At 39.6% G+C, this 13,314-nt stretch overlaps 1 protein-coding gene across 3 annotated transcripts in view; it reads right to left on the minus strand.

Annotated features, from left to right (window-relative positions):
* The window catches only part of MYOM1 (myomesin 1), a 93,565-nt gene that overhangs the window by 25,511 nt on the left and 54,740 nt on the right, over nt 1–13,314 (minus strand). For 2 of the 3 annotated variants that reach the window (XM_077352667.1, XM_077352666.1), the window contains 7 exons: nt 13,033–13,089; nt 11,455–11,579; nt 9,707–9,890; nt 6,930–7,104; nt 6,001–6,122; nt 4,828–5,145; nt 2,402–2,598 (listed from right to left, as the gene is read on the minus strand). In XM_077352667.1, the coding sequence (XP_077208782.1) occupies nt 2,402–2,598; nt 4,828–5,145; nt 6,001–6,122; nt 6,930–7,104; nt 9,707–9,890; nt 11,455–11,579; nt 13,033–13,089 (1,178 nt within the window). The remainder of the gene's footprint in view (nt 1–2,401; nt 2,599–4,827; nt 5,146–6,000; nt 6,123–6,929; nt 7,105–9,706; nt 9,891–11,454; nt 11,580–13,032; nt 13,090–13,314) is intronic. The other variant, XM_077352668.1, reaches the window with a different exon arrangement.

The following is a 13,314-nucleotide window of genomic DNA, read 5'->3' on the forward strand; positions in this document are numbered from 1 at the left end:
CTGGAACCACCAAAAAGAAGAGGAAGAAGAAGAGTTGGTTCTTATATGCCGCTTTTCCCTACCCGAAGGAGGCTCAAAGTGGCTTACAGTCGCCTTCCCTTTCCTCTCCCCACAACAGACACCCTGTGGGGTGGGTGAGGCTGAGAGAGTGCTGATATTACTGCTCGGTCAGAACAGTTTTATCAGTGCCGTGGCAAGCCCAAGGTCACCCAGCTGGCTGCATGTGGGGGAGCACAGAATCGAACCTGGTATGCCAGATTAGAAGTCTGCACTCCTAACCACTACACCAAACTGGCTCTCAGAATAGAATAGAAGCATAGCATAAGGTTTCACATGATACATTAAGCAGCACAGAAATTGCATAATTAGGATCCTGCTTACAATCAGCTATACACAGCAAGTTTGTAAAACTCTTTTGTGCAATGAAAAGCCTTGTCAAATAATTCAGTCCATATAAAGGTAAAGGTATCCCCTGTGCAAGCACCAGGTCATGTCTGACCCTTGGGGTGACGCCCTCTAGCGTTTTCATGGCAGACTCAATACGGGGTGGTTTGCCAGTGCCTTCCCCAGTCATTACCGTTTACCCCCCAGCAAGCTGGGTACTCATTTTACCGACCTCGGAAGGATGGAAGGCTGAGTCAACCTTGAGCCGGCTGCTGGGATTGAACTCCCAGTCTCATGGGCAAAGCTTTCAGACGGCTGCCTTACCACTCTGCGCCACAAGAGGCTCTCAGTCCATATAGTTTGTGAAAAATGGGGTTCAAGCATCCCTGACCTCCTTGGGCAGGCCATTCCACAAGCCAGGAGAAAGTACATTTTGCCCATTTGCAAGACAGCCTTTAGTTGTCATGGAAGAGCATAGGAAGAGAGACAATCCCACAAGTAAGAAGGGCCAAAACCATGAAGAGCTTAATATGAGATGGCCATTGCATTGAGCCCATTTACTCTACTTATAGCAAAATGGCTATTCTGCACCTTTTGAAAAGTATATATGAAATCTTCACATAATTACTCACAACTAGAGCAATGATCATAGGTCTCTCTCTCTCTCTCTCTCTCTCTCTCTCTCTCTCTCTCTCTCTCTCTCTCTCTCTCTCTCTCTCTCTCCCCCCCCCCCCCCCGTCTGTAGGGTAACTCACTGTACTACCTTACCTTAGAATTACCTGCTGTGAGGCTCAGGATTCCTAGCTTCCATTCTCAGGCCTGAGGCCTTGCCTCTGTGTCTCCTGCTGCCCAGTAGCCAGTCACAACAGGGATCATTTCCTGATTTGTGTGCTCCAGGAGGAATAGCCACTTGCCAACTGCCAGCCTATCTCCTAGTGCCCCTTTTACAGTACTATGTTTGAGACAGTGAAGGTCTATGTGGTACAGAGAACCACTACCAGCACCCAACATTATAAAATATTTATTAAAAAGAAAATGTTCATAAGCAGAATTTTAGCCCAGCACCAGATTGAGCAAGGGATTCAAAAAAACTTGGTAAAACACAATTCCTTTGTGCTTCCCTCTATACATACTCTATATGATGTTAAAATATAGGGCAGTTTCTGTAGCTTAAGAAGCTGCAAATCTCTACAAAGTTTCCATTATCTTGAAGTTTTCTCTAGTACATGGTCAAAATGGCTGCCTTACCCAAAACTTTGTTAAGAGTTCTGCGTGCTGTGCTGGACCCAGCACAAAAGATACCTCATCTCTTTTCACTGCATTACTGACCAGGCCAGTCTGAGTCATAAAACGTTTCCTGGAGATTTTCAAGAATCTCCTTCATGGAGTGTCTAGCTTTTCAAATCTCCATTTCTGTTTCCTGCTTGGGAAAAGGGAGGGAGCTTGACCATCCCATTGTCTTTAGCTGGACATATTAGCATTTCTTAAGAGGTAGCTGAGGTTAGCCTAGAAAGTCATTTACTAACTTCTTCCTTCTTGCCTGTTGTTTGTCCAGAGGAGGAAAGAAACCTTGTTGAAATGCTCAGTTCAGATCTCCAGAGGAAAAAAATGCATTTATTCACACAGTCTGTTTTACAAGGTAGTGCAAGGTAGGGGTCATGACCATGACTCAGTTGTAGAATCTGCTTGGCATGCAGAACATATCAAGTTGAATACTTGACCTCTCCAGTTGGAAGGACCAGGTAGTAGGTGATATAAAAGACCTCTGCCTGAGACCCCGGGGAGCTGTTGCCAGTCTGATTAGATAATACTGACCTTGATAGACCAATTGCCTTTTTCAGTATATGTTTTATGTGTTCATGTGTTCAAGATGATACTTCTGAGAGCAGATAATAACCTTTGGATGCAACCTAGAAGCTCCAACATATAAAGCTACACACACGTGACATGTTTCCAGCCAATGTTTAATTAAAATACAACTGATACATATCTAGCAATATAAAAATTAAACACTTACCCTGTAAGCCCTTTCACTAATAGCTTTAATGTTAGCTTCTTTCCACTCCCCAGGTTTCCCACCAATAACTTCTCGGTAGTTCACATAATAGCCAGTTATTTCAGCCCCACCAATACTTTTGGGCTGCTTCCATCCGAGAACCATTGAGTCACGAACACTTTCAAGCACAGTGATGTCATATGGTGGAGATGGAGTAGCTGTTTTAGAGCAAAATGTTTATTGCAAGAACAGAATGATTCAGGTAGCCAAGTAAATATTTATCTATCTAAAACAGTCAAGAGATTTACTTCGAAACAATGAAAAATTTGGAAGGAAAAGAAATATCAAGTGAGGACTGCAAATGTTTTTTTTTAATTAATGAACTTTCTGAATCTAATTATTTTATTTCTCAGAATTCTAGTTTGTGTTTCCTTGTTGCACATGCCCCACTTTCTCAAGTGTGAGCCAGGTTGGTGTAGTGGTTAAGAGGAGCAACCTCTAATCTGGAGAACTGGGTTTGATTCCCCGTTTCTTCACATGCAGCTAGATGGGTGACCTTGGGCCAGTCACAGTTCTTAGACCTCTCTCAGCCTCCACTATCTTACAGGGTGTCTGTTGTGGTGAGAGGAAGGGTAAGAAATAGTAAGCCACTCTGAGAATCCTTCAGGTAGTAAAGAGTGAGGAACAAAAAAAGAACTTCTTTAAGTGATAAGAAGTTCTAGGGATAGTGCTTACCTGTGTTGGATCCCTTTGGAAGATAATACAGTGTATTCCACTTTAATTTAGTTAACTGTCTTTGAAATCATCCTAATATGTGGTTACAGAAGAGAGGCCCTGCTCAAAACCCCATTGGTAAAAAACAAAATAATAACCAATACCAGACAGAGCAAGACCTTCTCAGCAGATGAATTGCTCCCTGTTGTGGCACACGAATACCTCTTTCTGTGGCCTTCATAAAAAAAAGTTAGTTTGACTTTGGGGAATATTTGCTATGGTTTTATGTTGGCTTGACTGCTGTGCCTTTATAAATTAGTTGGGGTAAAAGGGTTACGGTGGGAATTAATACATAAATGATAAAACTCATAATTTCAGTTAGGGGTACCGAGTTTGGTATAACTAATTAATTAATACATGAATGATAAAACTCATAATTTTAGTTAGGGGTACCGAGTTATGCACATTAGGCTTAGGTTTAGGCCTTTAAAGCCCATTTTTCCCTATCCACTGTCACAGTTTATTTACAACTATATGATTTTGGATGTTCTTTTTCTACTTCCTTTGTAATGTCAGAAAATGAGAGTCCAGGAAAAGGTTACTAGATAGAAAGAAAATATACCCATAAATTGTTCTGGGATACTTGTGGCTAACTATTACTTGAAGTCTGGCTACTGTGTTCAAAACTTAGGAAGGATTTTTGTTCTTGTCAGATTGGTCAGTGTCTCTGCGTTTTCATTTTGTTGATTTTCCTTTCAGTTCACTTACAAGATCCATTTTAGCACTTTTCTGCAACCTACCAAGAACATTTCAGAATTCAGTTGTGCAGATTTTGTTTATAGAGGGATGTGTGTATGCCTGTATACAGATATAAGAAGGTGGATGAATGACTTTGTCTCAAGCAAGGCCATAGAATGCATAGCCTTTTGACCTGTCTGAAATCTATAGTTCTACAACACACAGTAATATGTAAAATTCTGTTCTTTTTTATTTCGGTTAGTTTTCTGGAATGATGGACAAGGGGTTGAAGCCCTTGACTGTCTCTATAAAATACCATAGATTCAATTATGATCCACCTCCTAATCATGCAACATTAAATGATGGTGCTGCCTCCCATACAGTCCACAGCACTGTCTACTGTACCACTTTTAGTGTATTATCCTAAACATTTATATTAGATTGTTTATGTTCTTAGTGGTCCAGACCTTCAACAAGAAGCAACTATTGGCTCCTAGGTTCCTGATGGAAAAGAAAAATTTCCAATATGTGGAATAACAGTTGTGTGCATATCTTCATATTTAAATAACCTATCCACACTAAATTCCACTATAAAGTCCTGGAAATATTGTACCATAGCAATTTTTTAAGGCAAAGGTCTCTTAATATACACATGCTACCAAGTTGATATAGATGTCATATGCTTTTGAAATATGCATAAGCTTAAACAAAACTGATCTAATCAAATTAGCAAATGAATGCTACATGCAAGCTTGTTGTTAAATGCAACTCTCATACACATGCCTACACACACATGTATAGTTCTAATCACTGATCACCAATATATATTATATATAATATGACCTTAGATGGAAAGCTGAGCATTTATTAGATGGATCTGATGAAGGATGTAGCATTGGCAAAAATGTCCACGTAGCTTGGATGATTGCAGGCAATGAGTTGTCTGAAATGAGTCTGCTAACACGATGAAATCACTATACATGACTGAAGCTCACCTATGTCTTGTTTCTTTTTCAATTTCTCCAATGCTGAGCGATCCCCAGGTTGAGACTTACTTGCCTGCTTGGTACTTGTCTTTTTTGATGAAGGTGTAGGGATCGTTTCACTCACTTTAGCTTCTGTCGGACTTCTCTGCTTACCAGACTTACTGGGCACTGTTTGTCTGTTAGATTTAGCATTGCATTTTAACAAAGCATCTGTGTCAAAGACAGGCTGGGAGGACTCATGCATGCCTTCCCAGTTGGCAGTGTGGTCTGTTAGTCCACCAGCTTTACCACTTAGTCCAGGACAGACACCATGAAGCAATCCTCCCCCTATAGTTGCCAGAAAATAACAAAAACATTTAGAATTAGGGTTCATTCATTTCCAATTCTCCATTATTCACGTGAATGAAGAGATGGACACATAGCAAGGCGGACAGACTGTAACTTAAGACGTTATGTTACAGGCACTGCAATATGAAGTGATATAAAATTCATAGAGGGGTACATACCATTCCATACCTCTTAGCAGCTCATATCTGCATGCAGTTAATGCTTCTGTCAATTTACACTGAACGCTGTCCATTAACATGAAAGGCAGCATTGCTAGATTCTTTGGAGGGATACATGGTCTTCTTTAGCAACCTTAGAATTATTTGTTACAGAATGATTCTTTGAAGTTGGGAAGTACCTCATGGATAATAAGGTAAAATTAATTTATTAAAGGCCAGTTTGCTCATACTTTTTGTTTTTCTTGGTTAATTAGTACCATGACCACACCAAATTTCTCAATGACATCTTGAAGAAAATTCTAGAAACTTTCAGATGAGACTAGAAGAGTTAGTAGAATCAAACAAGGAAATAAATCATGCATGTAACATTTTGTATGCTGGAGCATGAAGTGAAATATACACCACTTGATGGAATCAGACCACCAGTTTGTTTCATGGATTGATGTACAGCGAACATACTTTCAATAAAGCATTAGATGGAATACACCCAAGGATGTGTGCAATGGTGAAGGTGATAAGTCTACAAGAGCACAGTGACTGGATGACTGGGAAACTATGAAAGTGAAACATCAAATTACTCACACAGTCAATCTATGTCATCAATAATATAATCAACATATCCCTAAAATTATCAATGAGAAAATAATTATAATATTATTTTCCACCAATGGCTTACCAATAGCTGCCTTGACTTCAATTGCTTCTGACTCCTGTGAATACTCACTGAGCCCAGCTGCATTAACAGCTCTGATATGGAAAGTATAATGGTCTCCAGTGGTAAGCCCATGGCAAGTGAATCTAAAGAAAAATAATGAAATAGTAGGTAAAATTTAAAAGAGAAAAGTCCTGATTTTTTATACTCTGTTATCCAAAGTATCTAGGCTACAATCAGACCAAATAAAATTTACTGTTATAATGTGACGTTATTCTAGCATTGTTTAGTACTACATTTTCTTACAATTTTTGGAAGTCCTTTTGGAATTACCATAGAAAATAAGCAATTATTCCTTTCTTTGATCTACAGCAGTATCTTTAAGAAGGGATAGAAATAATTCTGTTAAACTTCAAATACGTAAACCATTTTAACAGGAGTTTGTACTCAAGCGGAACCATTTTGGGTATGATTCTGTGTTTTAGCTATTTCTTAGAAGCATCTGTATTTTTGCCAAATCTGTGGTTCTGCATATTGGTCAATAATTGTATAAAATCATAAAATTGCAAAAAATGTATAAAAATTAATTTGGACTATATATTATGTATGCCAGAGACATAGTCTTTTTGCTTAAGAGAGTGACTGGCTTGCATTGGTAATATTGTCATCATTATTATAAATCCTTTTAACAAGCCAGCAAATAAATTCCTTATGTGCAAACTAATCTTGCATGAATTGGGGAATCTCATTTTTGCCTGAAAACTTAATGAGCCAGCAGAAAGGTGCTTAGAATGGGCAACATCAACTGCAATGACAGCAGAATATCACAATTTACATTACTACAAGAATATTAGTCAGCTGGCAAAAAAAATGATCAGGGTTATCGGGACAGGATCTATCAAGCCATCTTCCAGTGCACTGCAAACTGACAGCCATCCATTTATTGGTCTAACCTTGTGCCTTTCACTGGATTATTGTTGCATGGTTCCCAATGACCAGATCCAACTTTGCTGGCTTCTATGTAGTACCCAACCAGCTCTTTGGCTTCTTTTGACTCTGTCCAAGTGATAACCACTGAGGTGTCTGTATTCCTGGTGGGTATAACATGGCTAGGGGCACTTGGAATATCTAACAGACATAAGAACAAAAGGAAATTAATTGATTTGTATTTTTCTCTTATTTATTCTAATACTAATAAAGGAAAATTATCTTGATATACCCTAATTTACTGAGAATTAGTGGCAAACTCAACCAGATTTTGCAAACAAGTCATTGGCATAACATTTACATAACATTTACATATACATAAACCTATAAAACTGCAATTGTACCCATGTCTTTTATTTGCCACCAGAGTTTTCTCCTCCTGATACGAAGACATCATAAATGTTTATGATACTATTCAGTACTTTTAGATTTGTTTTTTTACCTGAGGACATTGAACAAGAATAAGCACTGCCATTTATACAACACATCTCTATTTTGGCTAAAATGAGGCAACTTCTTTATGGGCATGTTCAATGTTATACAGCTTGAGAACCCATAATCCACACAAAGAAATATTTTCACAGGCTTCACAACTTCTTTGTGTATCACACTCCCTTTTTTGAAAGTTTCTTAAAGAGAGATGCTTTGACATTCATTTGTAGAACACAAGACGACTGCCAGTTTTAATTAGGCCAAAACACAACTTTCCGGAGTCTGAAGGACAAAGCTGTGGGGAGGGGAACACAGCAAAAATGAATATCTGCCAGCTGATTGTTTCATAGGCTCCACCCCAAACTATTTTCTTAGTTGAACTTCTAGTTAATTCATCTATTAAGGAGGAGGAGGAGGAGTTGGTTCTTAAATGCTACTTTTCTATCCTAGAAGGATTCTCAAACTGGCTTGCATTCGCCTTCCCTGTTTAGCCTATTTCTTTGCGGGGAGGTCCACATAGTCCATATATCACTAGTAATGAAGAGCAAGTCATCTGATATAAAGTAATAAAATTAGAACATTAACTTTAGCTCTGCAACAGGCTGCATGCTGTTTGTGACTAAATATATTGCTGCTTCATTTAACCTTAAATCATCTTTCATAAAGCAAGGATTATGTATACTATCTAGGGAATTCAGGACTGCTCCATATTGTTGGCATGAGAGCACATGAACAGGTGCTTCCTAAGCTTTTATATAAACCTGGTCATTTGGGATGAGTGACACACACAAGCTGTCCATAGGTAGAAAGGCATGACTTGTAATTAAAATTCATGGCTTTTAGTTAAAATACAGAACTCTTGATATATATATATATATATATATATATATATATATATATATATATATATATATATATATATATATATATATATATATATATATATATAGCTAGTATTTATGGCTGCAGAGATAAATATAAAAAATACAATTATGTCTGATAAGTCAGAATCCTGATTTTAAAACAACAACAAAAAAGCTAGGGGATTCTATCAAGATAACTGGTCTGTCCGAGCTGCAATGATTTGTCATAGTGATGCTGTCTAAGTGTTATGGATTGCCAGGAGGCCTTTAAACTGGGCTGCCTATGCTCTCTGCCATCCCATTTCCTCCCTCCTGGAAGTGAACCACTCACCTGCTCATCCTTCAGTTCTTTTACCCACTGATCAGGAAGAATAGGATAATGACCATTCTTCTTTCAAGTTGCTTTGTTAGTAGCCCCCATCTTGATTCTTCTGGCCTTTGTATTTTTATAGATTGGTTTTATAGTGAAACAAGTGAAGAACCACAAGAAACTTGCAAGAAAGGCCATCTCATTCCCACCACCTTTGTCTGCTCCCTTCTCCCTTTACTTATCTTTGTTTCATTCTTTCTCTCCCTCCACCTGTTCTCTTGCTCTCTCCCATTATACCTGTCACTTTCACTCTCTGCTCCCCACTCATCACCCTCTCTTTCTATCCCCCTTATGCCATCACTCTTTCTTTCTGCCCCAACCCCATAACTTTTTCTTTCTCTTCCTACCTCCCCCATCCCATTTGTTTCTGCCTCCCACCCATCAGCCTCTATTTCTCCCTCTCCCTCTCTTAGAATTGACCCCCCAGATACACCCACACAATTGACAGACATACTCCTTAGTTACTGCTGTCATGGCTGGGCCACTGCGGTTCCTGGTCGTCCCCCCCCCCAATCACTGGCACTTGGCCTGATGTAGCTCCCACTGCATCTACACCTTCCCCAATTTCTGTTTGCATAGCTCCCAGTGACCACCCTAATTGGCATCAGGTTGGTATGGCTCCCAGCCTCCTTTGCTGGGCCCACTGTAGCTTCTCCCTCCCAGTCACTACTGTTCCCATCCCACCCCATTGTCACTTCCTGGAGGAGGTATATACTGTTGTTTTGGGGAAGGGGATTCATTGTGGGCCTGATCTGCAGATTTAGATACCTACAGATCTGTCCATATATAACTATTAAATATATAGATAAGTACACCATAAGTATTAGTGAGCCAATGCTATATACAATCTGGAACACACTTATTAACAAAAGTAATTAAATTAACTATAGTTTTCTGATCAGTCATTTTTTTGTTGCCATCCTCTGTGATGAATACATTGTGTAGTACTGTATTAAGACATCAATTTAAGGCAAAACCAAACATGGAAACATAAATACTACCTTGATCTTATTCAACCAGAAGAATAGGTACATAGCTATTTTTAGGGGTACCAGCCATTACTTAACTGTACACTTACCAAGTTTGTCACCAACCACTGTGGCCTCAGTTGCTTCTGAGGGCTCACCAACTCCAGCTGAATTACAACAGCGAACCCGAAACTGGTAGGATTTCCCTTCAGCCAGATCAAAAAGTGCAAAGCGAGGGGACTTTACAGGGATCTCAGTATTTACTCTCTGCCAGTTTTCTGTTCCTGCAACACACTGGAATAACATTTTCAGAATTGGCCAAAACCAGTCTTTCACTGAAAGAAGCCCCACATATATCTAGTAACTAGATAGAAAGAAGTAAATAGCTTTGCCTTAGTGCTTGATGATGCTGAACTAAAAAACCAATTTAAAATAATTTGTTTATTTATCTAGAATATCTAAGCCATCTCTTCAGAGTCCTGTTCAAGGTGATTAAATCAAACAGCTTAGAAACATATAGTAATAAAGCCACACACTTGCTTATTCATAGAGAAAACAAAGTTGCATTTATTGTTATATACTATAAATGACAGATTCATTTGGTTTTCCTCCATTTAGAAAAGTGATCTGATCCCAAGCCAAAGGGTGAGGATAGCTCTGACAAAGAAAGGCTGTCATCTTCAGCTCATTTGTTCTGTAGAAGAACAGTTGATTCTTATATGCCACTTTTCTCTACCAGGAGTCTCAAAGCGGCTTACAATCGCCTTCCCTTTCCTCTCCCCACAACAGACACTCTGTGAGGTGGGTGAGGCTGAGAGAGCCCTGATATTACTGCTCGGTCAGAACAGTTTTATCACAGCCATGACGAGCCCAGGGTCACAAAACTAGTTGCTTACAGAGGAGGAGCAGGGGATGAAACCCGGCTCACCAGATTTGAAGTTGACACTGCTAACCACTACACCAAGAAATTACATCAAGATCAAGAGCCTTGATAAAGAACAGGCAATTAGCAAGAAGACGTAAAGAATCAGGATAGTTATCAATACTTTTAAAAGATAACATATAATGAACGGAATATGCACAGTAATTATTTGATGTGGATAAAACTAGTCCTCAGTTTAAACCTAACAGATAAAATTGAATTTGTGTATGAGCAGCATGGATTAGGTTAATTACTTCTCTTCTCACACCTTCCTTGAGCAGGGCACCAGAATGGAAGCTTGGAATATTCAACTAATTCCATTATATAATGACATCCAAAGGCAAATACATTTGACATCATGAACAATTGGAGTTTATTTATTTATTCACAAAATTTATAAGCTGCATTTCTGCCCACACACAGGCTCCTGAGGAATGGATGTGTTATATGAAGACAGTAGGGAGAGAGAGGGGGAAGTGTATGAGCTTAATAATTAAGCCAGCTTGAGCTCATAAACAAATTGAATTTTCTGAAAGCAGCTTAAATCTTACACATTTAATTGGTTTGAAAATATGATGTATAGGTGACTTGTATCAGTCTCCTTTCCCTGAAGAGGATATTGATTAGTTAACTACAGATTCAACAATTCTTGTTTTTACATGATTCTAGCTACCTTTTGCTTCTGTGATACATTCAGAAAGGGTGTTCAGAAGAACAAAGATTCATAGAATGTAGCTTCTCTTTAATGGAGATCTGTGCCATTCAGTGGCTTCTTGTCTATTCAATGCCTTCTTCCATCTACTATAAACAATGCCTATAAATTTTTGTCTTTGATGCATGAAAAGAAATTCACAAGAGAATGTTACCAGCCTGAAATTCTCTGTCCTGGGATGAACTATGACTTGGGAAACCATGAAGGACGAACTCTGATTTTACCTTTTCCACAAAATACATGACACCTTCATGGCCTCGTTCACATGGAGGTTTCCAGCTAAGCACAACATAGTTCTTTGTGGCTTCTGTAACATGGAGATCTGAAGGTGGTCCTGGGACAATTCCTTCTGCATAACAGAAGAGTGAAGAAATGCTTTTATATATCTAATACAGCTAAGCTACAGCTACTGAAGAGCAATTGGATGCAGATAAACCTGTTGACAAGAGCCTCTTGTGGCGCAGAGTGGCAAGGCAGCCGTCTGAAAGCTTTGCCCATGAGGCTGGGAGTTCAATCCCAGCAGCCGGCTCAAGGTTGACTCAGCCTTCCATCCTTCCTAGGTCGGTAAAATGAGTACCCAGCTTGCTGGGGGGAAAACGGTAATGACTGGGGAAGGCACTGGCAAACCACCCCGTATTGAGTCTGCCATGAAAACGCTAGAGGGCGTCACCCCAAGGGTCAGACATGACCCGGTGCTTGCACAGAGGATACCTTTACCTTTACTAAACCTGTTGACAAGCCTATTAATATGTTTTATTCCTGTGAGATCAATCAATTTGATGCTAGAAACTGCAAATAAATAATTCTTTAGCTTTGCTCACATTCTGGAATCTTCAAAATCCAATAGGATTTCCATTTGATTGCTTTTATATACCATAATAAAAATGTCTCTGTTATCCAGCAACTGAGTATCTAGGATGCCCAGTTAACTGGTACACAGTGGCCAAGTTCCTCCCTCTTAACCCTCAGACCCTTTCATCTTTGAATACATAACTCCATCCCCACCTTTCCAGTCAGCCAGCTTGATGCCTTTGAACTTTACTGGGTTTCTGTCAGCTGTCACTGCCAACTGATGACCTCATCCTGCTCTGAGCTGTTGGGGGCCAGCTCTGCCAGAGGGTTCCTGGGTGACTTGCCTGCTTCTCTGTCCATGGGGGAAGACAGTTCTCTGGCTTGGGAAGAATGGTAAGGGTCCCACCAGCCATGGCATCTATGCTCATGACATTCCTAGTGGGGTGGTACTTGGGTATTACAGGGTAGCATATAGGGAAGGACAATTTGTTGTTGTTGTTGTTAGTTGCAAAGTCCTGTCTGACCCATTGCGACCCCGTGGACAATGATCCTCCAGGCTTTCCTGTCCTCTACCATTCCCTGGAGTCCATTTAAGTTTGCACTGACTGCTTCAGTGACTCCATCCAGCCACCTCATTCTCTGTGGTCCCCTTTTTCTTTTGCCCTCAATCACTCCCAGCATTAGGCTCTGGTATATAACTGGTATATTGGATTAACCTTTCATTCCCCAGAAATGCTGGAAGACAGTGCTTTTACTGTAAGTATTTATATGTGTATATACACACAAAATACATCACAAATCTGAATGTGATACTTATTTTAAAATAAATAATGGAAACTTCAGTCCCCTTACAAAACTACAGTCACTATGAGTAATCCATTTTGAGTATCTGTAAGAAAATGGGACTAAATAAATAGATAAGGTTCCTTGAGGGAAACTAGAATAAACTTTTTTGGAACCAACTGATGATGAATTCAGATCCAATTTCTTTCAGGAGAACATGTCCTCACCTGTAGGTTCCTCCTCAGTGACAATAATCTGTCCAGTCCAGGGAGCAGAAGGGTGACCTGAAATAGAGTCAGAGTTTAGTCAGACTTGCTAATTCACTTTCATTGAATCAGAGGCAGTTGTTAAGATTCAGCCTGCTGCTTTGAAAATGGATCACCCAGTTTGGCTGTTGTTTTTAGCAGCTTCACCTTCATTGTGATATCCTATGTGCCACTTGTTGATTGAGCTGAATTGCTGAAGGACTATGATGGATCAAAGCAAACATAGCCTTCAGATGTGCTACT

Source organism: Paroedura picta, chromosome 9, assembly GCF_049243985.1.
Source record: "Paroedura picta isolate Pp20150507F chromosome 9, Ppicta_v3.0, whole genome shotgun sequence".
Classification (NCBI taxonomy): Eukaryota; Metazoa; Chordata; class Lepidosauria; order Squamata; family Gekkonidae; genus Paroedura; species Paroedura picta.